The 14,110-nt window shown below is 39.9% G+C and overlaps 1 protein-coding gene across 1 annotated transcript in view; it reads left to right on the top strand.

Annotated features, from left to right (window-relative positions):
• LOC308415262 (la-related protein 1-like) overlaps window positions 1-13,791 on the top strand; it is a gene marked incomplete at both ends in the record, with an annotated part of 39,826 nt that extends 26,035 nt beyond the window's left edge. The window contains 4 exon segments of the mRNA XM_080910252.1: window positions 11,877-11,912; window positions 11,916-12,296; window positions 12,300-13,583; window positions 13,585-13,791. Of these exon segments, the coding sequence (XP_080766378.1) occupies window positions 11,877-11,912; window positions 11,916-12,296; window positions 12,300-13,583; window positions 13,585-13,791 (1,908 nt within the window).
• Window positions 13,792-14,110: the final 319 nt, after the last annotated feature.

The raw sequence follows: 14,110 nt of genomic DNA, 5'->3' as shown, positions 1-14,110 counted from the left end.
GGTAGTGTGTGTGTTTCAGAGAGCAAAATAGTCATATAACAGCCCCACACAGTTAATAGACTTAAGAAAGTTACAAACCAATTCAGTGGAGAATGACTTAATCTTTTCACTCAGTGGTATTGAAGCAACTAAATATCCCTATACAAAAATAAAAACTAGGGGCTGGAGAGATGGCTCAGTGGTTAAGAACACCGTTCACTCTTCCAGAGGTCCTGAGTTCAGTTCCAAGCAGCCACATGGTGGCTTATAACTATCTGTAATGGGTTCTGATGCCCTCTTCCGGTATCTGAAGGCAGTGACAGTGTACTCATATACATAAATAAATCTTTAACAAAACAACTAAAACTTCTCAATGCATCCCTCAAACCTCAGAGTTATGTGAAAAGGTTTATGACTATAAACATATGCTATACAACTTCCAAAAGTAAAGAGAAAATATGCACAGCCTATAGTTACACAAGAGTTCTTAGGAATGACATTAGAAACAGGATCATAAAAAAAGTCATCACAACCATCTGCAACTAAAGGTATAGGACATCTGAGGCTCTTTTCTGACCTTAGTGGACATCACACATGCATGTGATACACAGATGTATCCGTAGGCAAAACACCAATACACATAAAATGATAAAAAATAAACTATTAAAATTTTGCTCTGTAAAACCTTTACTAAAATAATTAAATAAAAGCTACGTATTAGAAGAAAATGTTTGCAAACCACATAGCTAAATAGACTGTAATGTAATTGAGAACACATGTATGAAGGCCCTCATGTAATTAAAAACTATTTAAAACCTTAATATTTTGTCATGGAGAGCTCTAATGGTCCTTTCTTTAGTTTCTCACAGTGACAATGCTTTATTAAAGTTCAGTATAATATCTCAACCAGGATATTAGCATTGATACAATCTAGACACAGAACATATCTATCATCACAGAGATACCTCATGCCTGTGCTTTTGATCACCGCATCCACTTCCTTCTTCCCAGACCCTGTCCTTAGCCCTAATGCCCATTGATCTGTTCTACATTTAGGAAGATTTCCCCACCCAACCAGGAATTGGTTCTGTGTTCTGCAAAATTTCCTTCAGGTGGTTGCATGCATTGATAGTTTTCCTTTTATTAGCAAGTTCACGTTTGTGGATTCATTGTGGTTTAACTATTTACCTGGAGAATGGTATCTGAACCATTTCCACGTTTAGGTTATTAGGCCTAAATTTGGCCTCTATGCATTTATAGATGTTGTATGACTGTGTTATAGTTGTATGGTATTCTATATAGTTTTTTAGGAAAATGTCACCATATTTTCTAGAGTGTCTATAATCTGATGTTCCCACTAATATGTGAGTGATTCAGTTTCTCTGCATCTTCACAAAAACTTAAACTTTCAAGTTTTATTGTTGTTGTTGTTTAGTAATTTGAAATATTTGTAGCCACATAATCTTGTGCTTTTCATTTTGGCTGATCTAATGGCTAATCATACTGAATATACATTTTGATCCATGTCTTTTTGCATAGATTTTTACATTATGTATACGAAATTGTAATCACAGTTTCTTGCCAACATCTACCAGTTTGGATGAAGTATTGCTACCCCTAACATTCTCTTTTTTTAAAATGTAATTTTTCAAGTATATTTAGACCCACCTCATATGGCCTTATACTTGTTTCATCTACCAAATATAATTTAGTGAACTTGAGTATTAGGTGCTGTATTACTGGCTAGAATGACCAAAATATTTTCCTTCCCATAGTATTGGAGTAGTCAGAATGGTTGCTAAAAGTTTCCTGTCTTGCTATATTGCCCTTAAAATGACTTGCTATGTACTGATTTTGAATACAGTTACCTACCTATCACCAATTTACACTTGTGTTAAAATTCACAAATGGTATAAAAGTATCAACTTACAAATAAAAAATATGAACAAAATAACCAAGCTGCAGAATTTAGTTGGCTGACTTAAAAACTCATCCCAAAGATTGAATCTGACAAGTATGTTATTGGTCTAAAGATAAACAAATGTTCACAGAGAAGAATTTGAGCTCTTTCTTACACAACTGTGGCTGATTGATTTTTCAAAAGCTATGTCAAAGTAATTCAATGGATGGTAGCATACGCTTTATAAGAAGACATAATTATAATTAAACATTCATACAGGAAAATATACTATATACAAATAATATAACTTAAAATACATCTGAACATAAAAGACAAAATTGCAAAAAAAATCATAAGAAAAAGTTATTTGTAAATATGGTATAGACAGATTTTTATTTTTATTTATAAGAGAACATTTAGTTTGCATCACAGTCTTAGATAGTTTAGTCTATAATTGATGGACACAATAGCTTTTCAGCCTCTAGGAAGACAATCTATTGTGGTAGAGGGATGCAGCCAAATAAAATAATAGCATCATGGCCAAGACCAGAAACAGGAAAAGATGAAACAGGCTTCCACAATTCACAGAGAAGGTAATATTCAGTGGCTCAATGACATCTTTTGTTTTTCAAGTTTTATTTATTATTTATAAGAGTACACTGTTGCTGTCTTCAGACACACTAGAAGAGGGCATCAGATCCCATCACAGATGGTTGTGAGCCACCATGTGGTTGCTGGGAATTGAACTCAGGACCTCTGGAAGAATAGTCAATGCTCTTAACCACTGAGCCATCTCTCCATCCCTCTATCCACTCTTCTCTTCATACACACACACACACACACACACACACAAACACACACACACACACACACACACACACACACACACACACACACACACACACACACAGGAGCCTATTATATATTGATCAGCTAATCCTGAAGATGAGGCCAGTTCTGGAGTAGTAGATATACCCAGTGTCACTTTATTGTAGAAAACTGATTTTCCTTTTCCCAGAAGATATAAATGACAGAAAAGTTGTTAACCTTTACTATAGTGCCAGCTTTTTATTCATTTAATTTTTAAATATAACAAAGCAAAATGTAATAAGTTATAAAGTTAGACAGTACAAACTAAAAAACTAACAGAAGTAAAAAAGCCCAAGAGAAGGCAAAAGGGTCAGAGATCCACTCATACATACATTCAAGAATCCCCTGCCCCAAAAAAGCAAAATGAAGAGTGAATCAAGCAAAGAGTTATATCTTTGAGAAAATCAAGGAGATTGACAAACCCTTGTCCAAATTTATAAAAAGGAAGACAGAGAAAACCATAAGGACATACTTCAAAAACCTCTACTCCATGAAATTGGAAAATCTTTTAAAAAATAGATAATTTTCTTGGTACACACCACTTACCAAAGGTGTATCAAGATTCAGATAAGAAATTTAAATAGAAAAAAAATCAAGTACTGACAAAATATATTCATATGGTTTTATGCTGAAATGCCTTTTAAAATCTATACACATATCTCTGTTTTTAAAATAAAGTTGTAAGAAAAAAAGAAATTTAAATAGACCTGTAACTCCTACTGAAATTGAAGCAGTTATAAAGAATCTCCTAACCAAACGATGCCCACAGTCAGATGGCTTTCACAAAGAATTCTATCAGACTTTGGAAGAAGAGTTGTTGCTTATAATCCCTTATCTATCCCACAAAATAGAAACAGAAAGAATATTTTATTGATAGGACAGATAAAAATAGAAACTATAAAAGAAAAATAACAATGCACTGATATGTGCAACATTTTGCTCTTATAGATTATCACTAAGAAAAGGAAATGGCACACTTTGATAAATCAGATGTCCTAAAAGGATGTATATCTGGAATCTATACTTCATACTTATAGGAGGTAGGGAAAGGAACTAAATGGTAGCAATAGACAAATGATTAAATCTGACACTTCCCAAAGTAGACAGAGAAATCAGCAAGAAGCACATGAAATTGAAGAAATGAATACCAAGGAAGTCCACTTCACATTCAAGAACAGCACTAAAAAGGATACAGAGCTACTAGATATGAAAATGTGTTATAGAAGTACAAAATCTTGCTATCACTTTGGAAACCCCTTAGTAATTTCCTTCAAAGTCCAACCTGTACTAACTATACGACAACAAAACTCTATCATTAAATATTGACAAAAATAACTGCAGATGTTCTTAAAGAAGCCTGTGTATAAATGTTTATAACAACTTTATGTGTAACAATAAAAATTACAGCAATGCAAGTGTATATTGGTGTGTGAAAAGATGAATGGGTTGCAGCTTATCCACATTATGGAATACTACTCAGCATTGGAAAGGACCAAACTGCTGATACATACAACATAAATGCCCTTAAAATTAATCATGAAAGGAGAAAATCAGCAACAAAATAGCACATACTGTACTATTCCATTTATACTAAATTCTTAAAAAGGGAAGACTTATCTGTAGTGACAGAAAGAAAACCAATGCTGGGCTTCAGCCAGGGTGGTAGGAGTTGGCCTGCCAAAGGGCAGGAGGGAGCTTTTTGAGGGAATGGAAATGTTCTATATCAACAGCACAAATCAATCTCACACACAATGAAAGGAAGTCACACACAAAGGAATACATACCACAGGCTTTCATTTATACCAAGCTCAAACTAAGGAAAAGTAATGTATAATGTTTAAGGATCCATACTAACATAGTAAAACTATGAAGATAAGGAAGCAATTGCTGGAAAAGTAGCAGGGCTGCTTCCTGTAGCCAGGAGTGTGATGTAAGGATTGGGAAAAGACATGTGGGTAGTACCTGATGTGGTTTCAGTTAAGTTTCTTCATTGCTTGCACAAATATTTACTGTATCGTAAGTAATCAACCTATAAAGGCTTGGCTTCATACCAGTTTGTCTGTATGTTATGTTTCACATCTAGAACACATTTTAAAAATAAAAACAAAACTGGTAATTGCAAGCTGAGTCTTGAATAGGACAATTAGGTCAGGAGAGTGTGAAGTAAATTCAGGACAGACCTTGAACTTGGAGAAGGAAAATGCAGGCCAGGTTGTCAGTGCATCTCTCTTCCTATGCCTAGCACAGAGAATAAGTGTGTAGTATTGGTGTTCTGGATGCACTGGTATATCCAAATCAACGCGCATTCCCCAAAGGCTACCCAATGAAATAAGTGCTGGACTGGAACAGGTGCTAGGCATCAGAAATGTCATTTCTACTTTATGATTTGAACAAATCATTTTTTCTCTCAGCATTTATTTCTCTTTATTCAACTTTTTATTGGATATTCTCTGCATTTACATTTCAGATGTTATCCCTTCCCTATAATCCCATCTCCCTACCCCATCCCATTGCCTCCATGAAGGTGCTCCTCCCAACCACCCTCTCAGTACCTTGGCGCTCCCCTACACTGGGAAAATGAGCATTCCCTGGACCAAAGGCCTCTCCTCCCACTGATGTCAGACACTGCCGTCCTCTGCTGCATATGTACCTGGGGCCATGGGTCTCTCCATGTGTGCTCATTGGTTGGTGTTTTAGTCCCTGGGAGCTGTGGAGGGTTTGGATAGTTGATAATTTTGTTCTCCCCGTGGTGTTGCATACCCTTTCAGCTCCTTGAGTCCTTTCTCTAGCACCTTCATTGGGGTCCTCCTGTTCAGTTTGATGGTTAGCTGCAAGCATCCTCCTCTGTGTCAGTATGACTCTGGCAGAGCCTCTGAGGCAGGTTCTTGCCAGTAAGCACTGCTTGGCATCAGCAATAGTGCTTGGGTTTATTGAGTGTATATGGGGTGTATCCACAGGTGAGGCAGTCTCTGGATGATCTTTTCTGCAATCCCTGCTCCTCTATTTGTCCCTTTATTTCCTCCCTTGAACATCCACCTCTGCCTTTCCTTCTCTTTGAGCTTCATAAGTTCTGTGGATGGTTTCTTGGGTACCCAAAAAGCTCAGCATTTATATCTTTATTATTTGGTTCTGTGTTCATATTTTAAATAATTCATGTCAATGAGGCACAGTGAGAACTGGATTAAAGATAAATATGAACACAGATAAATATATATTCTGCATCAAAGCCCAGGTTTTAAGGGGAGTCAAAGCAGTAAAGTCTTAAAATGAAAACACTGTCGTCCTTAACCTAAGGGAGCCAAGTTGACCAACATCTAGATGCCTTTAAGCTCAACTGCCTCTGGGTGTGAATTTATATGACTGAAGAGGCTACATAGCCACTACTCCAAACTATTTCAAAATGTGACCATTAATGAAGGAAGTACCAGAGTTGAGAAATAAAGACATGTAAATGCCAAATACTTTGTATTTCTCTTGGTCTCATATGACACAGTTCCACAGGATAAGTATCCACAGGTCAGGTTTGGAGGTAAACATGTACAGATGGACACTTCCAGGTCAGGCAAACCATCAGCACCAGATGTGGAAGAGAACTTGAGGTGGGAATCACTACTGTTGTCTACACAAACTTCTCTGTCTTCTGGACCAAAGTTGACCCTGCCTGTGAATAGACATTGAGGAATTTTTTGCCTAAAGAACCTTGGTGAGACCAATGTACATGCAAGTTTGGAATTTGGGACAAGCTTCTTGAAGGAAGATTTCACAGATGATTCTGTTCATCTGAAAGAAGTGTTTAGCTACATCTCTATTCATTGATAGGCAGGGACGTCTTGCAAATTAGAGACACAAATGATTATTGGTTGACAAATCTAGGAATGATCCCAATGGACTAGGTGCTATAGCCTTAAACATTGACTAGCCAATTGCATTGAGGATGATTGTTTTTCATAATATGCCTTGGTCCTGATCATGCATCAAATAGCTGCAAAACCTAATTTTTTCCATGCCCATTCTACATATAGGCAGTTTTATTCCTAAATTGATATAGAAACTATTGAAAATAGATTAAGCTTCGAAGAGGAATTACATGCTCTTTCAAATATATTCATTCTCTCTCTCTCTCTTTCTCTCTCTCTCTCTCTCTCTCTCTCTCTCTCTCTCTCTCTCTCTCTCTCTCTCTCTCTCTCTCCCTCGCGCTTTTTTTGTTTAGTTTGTTTTCAATGTACATCTTTAAAACATTTTTAAAGGCACCTCTCAAAACCCATAACCCTTACATAACTCCTCTTATTTGGGTATTTACTATGCAAGAAGAGATTTTGTGAGTCATAAGATCAAAACCTAAACACAGTAGTGCTTCTTCTTATGAAAAGGCTGTTCCAAGCTAATTGTGTTGACATGCTATGTCATTCCAGCACTCCAGAGGCTGAAGTAGGATGATCCCAAGTTCTAGGGCAGCCAAAAAGACACATAGAGATGCTATTTTAAAAATAAATTTGTCCTACATATTCCCCAGTCTGCTACTGTTTCCAAAGGAACATATTAAAATGTCTCATAAGATGCCATGGAATGTGCTATATTCCATAATCTCATTTGCCATCTCTTATTGCGGGACAATTCACTTGTTCCCATGGTTATATTAACGTAGCCAGTTTCTTAATACACATCTTCATGCATATATCATCATAATTCTCTTGAGCTGTTTTTCAGGAATAAAGTCTTAGAAGGAAGAATGATTGTTTCAAAAATCAGGAATAGCTCCAGGGCTCTGATTTCAGTCACTGGGCTGCCTCTGCGGATATGGGCTCCCTTTTCAATAGCTTCCACAGTAGCCAGCTTTCTCTTACAGTCCCTCGTTCTCCAAATCTGTCCCACTCATTCTTGGTGTCTTAGTAACTGCCTGCTGTGTGGGACTCAACTTCCATTTGCTTTCTGGGTGCTCTGTACCATGGTTTCAAAACAATGCAAACCTGTTTTGGGAAACAGCCCCAGCCAATGCGGAATATCCTCTGAGCTCCAACAGCTGAGAGTCTGTAGTAATTATCTGTGGGGGATGCTGGCCTTGGGAAGGAAGGAGCAGATGTGCTTGTTTCTCTAAGCCCACATTGCACAAAACTTCCCCTACCCCCCCCAATACAAGCTTGTTAAGTAAACCACAAAGCTCCCCTAGGCAGCCTTATTCTCACTTCTATGTCCCCTCCACACATACTGTGTAGCAGGTCCTACCATGATGTAGACATGGTCCCTTCCCTCAGATCTTGCACTCTCTGGTAGAGACAAATAACAACATGAACTGCAAGCGCAGATTTGCCACCTTCTTTTATGTGATCTTAAGCTGGTTATTTTACGTCTCTTTTCTTCCTTGGTTTAGTTGACTATAAGAGAGGTATTAGTGGTAACATCCATTAGGCTAATGGGCCAGCTAAAAGAAAATATGTAGCAGTGTCTGGCATGTGCTAAATGTTCAGTAAATATTGACTACTGAAAATTCCATCCGATTTCTTCTGTAATTTTGACTTAAATAAGGTAAAAACTAACATCTTTCTGAAAGGGGACTCCATAAATAAATAAATAAATAAATAAATAAATAAATAAATAAATAAATAAAAATCCCAGAAGGATGTCTCCATCAAATAAAATAAATGAATGAATGAATGAATGAATGAATGAATGAATGAATGAATAAATAAATAAATAAATGAAATCCAAGAAGGGTGTCTCCATCACTAACCCCAGGATGAGAGGCCTATTGGAGAACTTTAGTGAATAGTTTTGAACTGACTAGAGAGGAGGGACTCAGACACTTGGGCCTGCTTACAAGCTCATTCACAGAAGCTTCCACATTCTCTGCCTCCTTATTTCTATCAGGAGGTAATGGCAATGTGGCCTAGCTGACTAGTATTTCCCAAGTGCTAAATTGGCCTCCTTGATTAGGAAAACACAGCCTTGGGCTGGCAGCCTTGCCAGCAATCAGTGCTAATGCAAGACCCAACTGAGGAATACAGCAGAGCAGGCTCTGTGCCCAGTGCCACGAAAGCCTTCTGCCTTGGCCAGGATATGGTCTAGAGATAGAAAAGTGCTGATTTTACAGTGAAGATACTTGGAGTCAACCCTTACCAACTGCCAACAGTGTCTTGTGTACAACAACAAGCACATGAGTCAAGAAGCTCTGTTTTTGTCACCTAGAAGTCCTGGTTAAATATTCTCAGAGGAGTTGTTCATTGAGAATACCCTTGAACTGGCATGTCTTACTGTAGTATACATATGGTTATCATGCTTTCTCATCAGGCCTTAGAGTGTCTGGGTATAATCTGTGCTTTATGCTCTTCCAGTGTCTGTGAGTCTACTGCCTACACCAGAAAGAGCTCTCAACTGAGTTTATCCATCTCTTTATTTTGCACCCTGCTCAACACCAAATTGTCAAAGCATTTGCTGTGTAAATACAAACGTAAGTCAACCTTTCTGCAAAAGAAAGCTTAAGTACTTAAGTGGCCCTGGGTAATTATCCACTCCACTGTCTCCCAGAACTGTTCCTCAGACACTGATTTCCCAATATTCTGTCTCTTTCTTTCTTTTCTGGGGCTAAGGAATGCAGCATTCCCCAAACATTTTATTCTAGGTACGTGTAGAAAGCATTTCATGAGAACATAAATCAAGGCAATGTCTTTGGGGGAACAGGGCCATTCCAATCTTATTTTTAGGATAAGTAGGCTAAAGCCCAGAGAAGAAAAAATATTTTCCTTTCCTCAGCTAATATATGTGTGAAAGAGTTACACCAACTTGACTATACCACCCTCGAAAAAGTATATCTAAGGAAGTGTATCTGTGAAGGTTGAGGAGCCATTGGATAGTTTCCAGTGGTTGGGACACTTTGGTTTCATTATCAGTTTTGCTATATCCCTACAGTTTTCATGCAGAGGAACTGCGTAGGAAGGCCAGCTGAGAGTAGGTCAGCTGAGGGAGAGGAATGAATGAAAATAGGGCAGGGATTGGAGGGCTAGTGAGATGGAGATACATGCCACAAAAAAAGTCGATTGCAAATAATAAGTAAATTGGCAAAATTTGGAATATGAGTACATGGGTGGAAGGGAACAGTTAGGGATATCACTGAGAAATGCTGGAGCCAAAGCTGTTTGAGTGTAGTTAAGGAGGGTTGAACATGTCTCCTTCAATCACTATGCAATGTTTGGTGTAGATAACCAATCAGCCAGGTTTTCTAGGGAAATATTCCCATTAGACCAAACTGAAGGTGACATTATAACATGAAGTTAAAGCATGAGAGTGAGAAACATCTCCCACTGAGAACCTGTAGGGTGAACAAAAGCAAGCATGGCCTAGAAACCTGAGAGAGTGGGTTCTGCACTCCTAAAGCTTATCATAGCACTCCTCCCTGAAATTTCCCCTTAGTGGAACTGCCTCAGACAAGGGCAGAAGATAAATCTAAGATGCTGCAGAGGTTTATAAGTTAGAGAATTCATATTTAACTGGCAAATGAAGAGACCCAAATAGCACAGAGATTTTGAGGAAGGCTGAGAAAGCTTTATAGGAGAATGATATTGTCTGCGGATACATAGGGTGTTTCCCTTTCACCATAGTATCTCGTTATATGTACATTTCCTCAATTCGCCTGCTTTAGAAGGGTTCAGAGCTCTAAATCGCTAGGAAGTCCCATTGGTCCCTAAGAATGTTTTGAGTACAGTAAGAAACTGCTAAGAGTACAGTTGGGGTAGAAGCAGGAGTGGATCCCTAAGGAAAGAGACAGTGTTAAAAATGGCTTACAACAGGGACACTGCTGGAAATACAAAGTGATCCAGGGTGTGTCAAGTACATGAGGGATAAAGGAAAGAGAACCATGAAACACAGGTGAACTAGTCTAGGGACAGGTGCGTGGCCTTGAAGACAAAATGGCAACAACGGACCACCTTGAAGAACCTCAGACATCCGAAGTGGTCCTATAACTGGAGTGCATTTAAGAAGCTCTTTCTACTCTGTCTCTGGTGGGTGGCACAATGACAAAGGCTTTGTCAGCTTTCTACATTGGCTTAAGGGACTGAACTCAGGTCATGAGGCTTGTGTAGCAAGTGCTTTTAGCTGTACAGCCATCCCACTGGTCCCAAATTTTCTTTTTGATGTCCTTAATAGCTTTGGAAATTTTTATTGGTCATGTATTTTAGAGGATTTGTATCAATTTTGGCTTGAGTGCAGTACCCAACAAAGTGATCACAAGGAAAATCACTATGATTTACCGAAAGCAACCTACTCCTTCCATTTGGCTATTAATACATCCGAGAGAAGGAGATAGATCTAAAGTGCCATAGGCTTTCAGGTAGGCATATGAGGAAAGAATACTTAATCTAGACTCACTGGCCCAAATGAAGGGCTCTTCATTGTGTATCCTTAATAATGGGACTCTCACAGCCTTTGAACTTGCATTTCTTTATGTCCACATCTTTAGCCTTTAAGGCTTAGTGACAACATTCTCTCTTGCAAGAAGCCTGTCTTATAGAGGCTCTCAGCTCAAATTATAATTCCCTCAGAATGTCTGTATCACTACAACTGCAGTACTCATATTTATTGCCTAGATATATACCTTCTAGTCTAGCCAGCATAAATAACAATCTAAGGTTCAACTAATAGGACCTGTAGTTAATCACTGGTATATGAGATGCACGAGTGGTATGATCATGATCACTAGAATTAGGAAGACCTGGATAACAATTCCGGATCTACCAATTTCTAGCTTTATTAACTTTGGTAATTTTTTTCACATCTTAGGGACTGAGTTTCTTTATTTGCACATGGCTGTATATCATTGGAGGATCACATGGTTGTGGAAAAAATTAAAGAAGAAAAAATTTATGAACTATTCATAGTAGAATTTTGAAGACTTTTGGTGTTGAATAACTATTTATTCTTGTCATTTAACCTAAACACTTCTCACAGAACATAGAAAAGGATTTTCAGTTATTGACCCAGCCAGTCATTAATTAAAACATCACTCCAAAAGTTATTGGCACAAAAGTTCAAGCATAGAGGTCTATAGAAATAGAAATTGTCAAGAATAACTATGATATTCATAGGAAAAAACTAAATAGGAAATCATTGTTTAAATAAAATATCAACTCTAAAGGACAGCAAGGTGGTAGAGATGGTTGTGGAGAAAGTCTGAAGGAGGGAAGAACCTGAAAAGTGGCCACTGCCTGGGCCCCCAATAGTAGATTATTCTCAGACTGATTTTTCTCAGCTTCTCAACTGCCCAGAATTTGTTCCTCGACAGCACTACCAGGAGACTGAGTCAGTACCTGGCTCTCCCCGTGCAGTCACCCCAGTGCCAACCAAAACAGAGGAGGTTAGCAACCTGAAAACTCTTCCCAAAGGCCTGTCTGCCAGGCTCCCAGATCTGGATTCTGAGAGCTGGATTGAAGTGAAGAAAAGGCCTCGGCCCTCACCAGCACGTCCCAAGAAGTCAGAGGAGCCCAGGTTGGCCCACCCAACTGCTCTGCCTCAGCAGATTCCATCCCAGCAGCTGATGTCAAAGGATCAGGATAAATAAGAAGAACTAGACTTTTTGTTTGATGAGGAGATGGAGCAGATGGATGGACAGAAGAACACCTTCACTGCCTGGTCTGATGAGGACTCTGACTATGAAATCGATGACCGGGATGTCAATAAGATCCTTATTGTCACTCAAACACCACCTTACATGCGTCGGCACCCTGGAGGGGACCGCACGGGCAACCACACTTCGCGTGCCAAGATGAGTGCTGAGCTGGCCAAGGTCATTAATGACGGACTCTTCTACTATGAACAAGACCTATGGACTGAGAAGTTTGAGCCCGAGTATTCACAGACCAAGCAAGATGTCGAGAACTTCAAGAAAGTGAATATGATTAGTCGGGAGCAGTTTGACACTCTGACCCCTGAGCCCCCTGTGGATCCTAACCAGGAGGTTCCTCCTGGGCCACCTCGGTTCCAACAAGTTCCTACTGATGCCCTGGCTAACAAGCTGTTTGGTGCTCCCGAGCCCTCCACCATTGCCCGTTCTCTACCAACCACTGTCCCAGAGTCTCCAAACTACCGAAATGCCAGGACACCCTGCACACCCTGGACCCCCCAGCTCAAAGACTCTATTCAGAAATCACGTTTTTACCCAGTGGTGAAAGAAGGACGGACCCTGGATGCCAACATGTCTCAAAAAAGAAAGACAAGGCACAGCTCGAACCCCCCCTTGGAAAGTCATGTGGGCTGGGTGATGGATTCTCGGGAGCACAGGCCCAGGACTGCTTCAATTAGCTCCAGTCCTTCAGAGGGAACACCTGCCGTCGGCAGCTATGGCTGTACCCCTCAGTCACTGCCCAAGTTCCAGCATCCTTCCCATGAGCTGCTCAAGGAAAATGGCTTCACACAGCATGTCTACCACAAGTATCCGAGGCGCTGCCTTAATGAGCAGAAGCACTTGGGCATTGGCCAGTCTCAGGAGATGAACACCCTCTTCCGCTTTTGGTCCTTCTTCCTCCGAGATCACTTCAATAAAAAGATGTATGAAGAATTCAAGCAGCTGGCACTGGAGAATGCCAAAGAAGGCTACAGGTACGGTCTGGAGTGCCCTTTTCGATACTATAGTTATGGCCTAGAGAAGGAGTTCCGGCTGGACATATTCAAGGATTTCCAGGAGGAGACTGTGAAGGACTATGAGGCTGGCCAGCTCTATGGATTGAAGAAATTCTGGGCCTTCTTGAAATATTCCAAAGCCAAAAATTTGGACATTGACCCCAAACTGCAAGAATACCTTGGCAAATTCCGCCGACTAGAAGACTTCCGAATGGACCCCCCCCCCCCCCCCCATGGGCGAGGAAGGCAACCACAAGCGACACCCAGTAGTAGCAGGAGGCAGCAGAGAGGGCAGGAAGCAGTGCCCTTCCCAGTCTTCCAGCAGGCCTGCCACTGGGATCAGCCAACCCCCTACGACACGTACTGGCCAGGCCACTCGAGAAGATGCCAAATGGACAAGCCAGCACACGGACACACTGACTTTGGGAAAGTGAATGGCCAGAAGCCCTTTGGGGTTTGGGATAGAAGGGTGGGGTGGGTGAGGATCTATAGGGGTGCCCAGGCCCAGGAGAGTGAACAAGAGATGGGATAGGCCTAGAGTTCCTAAGGATAGGCCTTTGAGCTAAGTAGCTGTGAATACCATTTGGGCTATTAGCGGTGCTCCTGGGCAGGAGCCTCCAAATACCCTTCCCCTCTTGTCTCCACGACCTCCATCATAACTTCTAAGGGGGGAGGGGAAGGGGAGAGATTTTATATATATATATATATATATATATATATATATATATATATATATATATATATATATATATA

This window comes from Micromys minutus (genome assembly GCF_963924665.1).
Source record: "Micromys minutus genome assembly, chromosome: X".
NCBI classification, from domain to species: domain Eukaryota; kingdom Metazoa; phylum Chordata; class Mammalia; order Rodentia; family Muridae; genus Micromys; species Micromys minutus.
The sequence above is the reverse complement of the archived record's forward strand: the minus strand, read 5'-3'. Positions and strand labels throughout refer to the sequence as shown.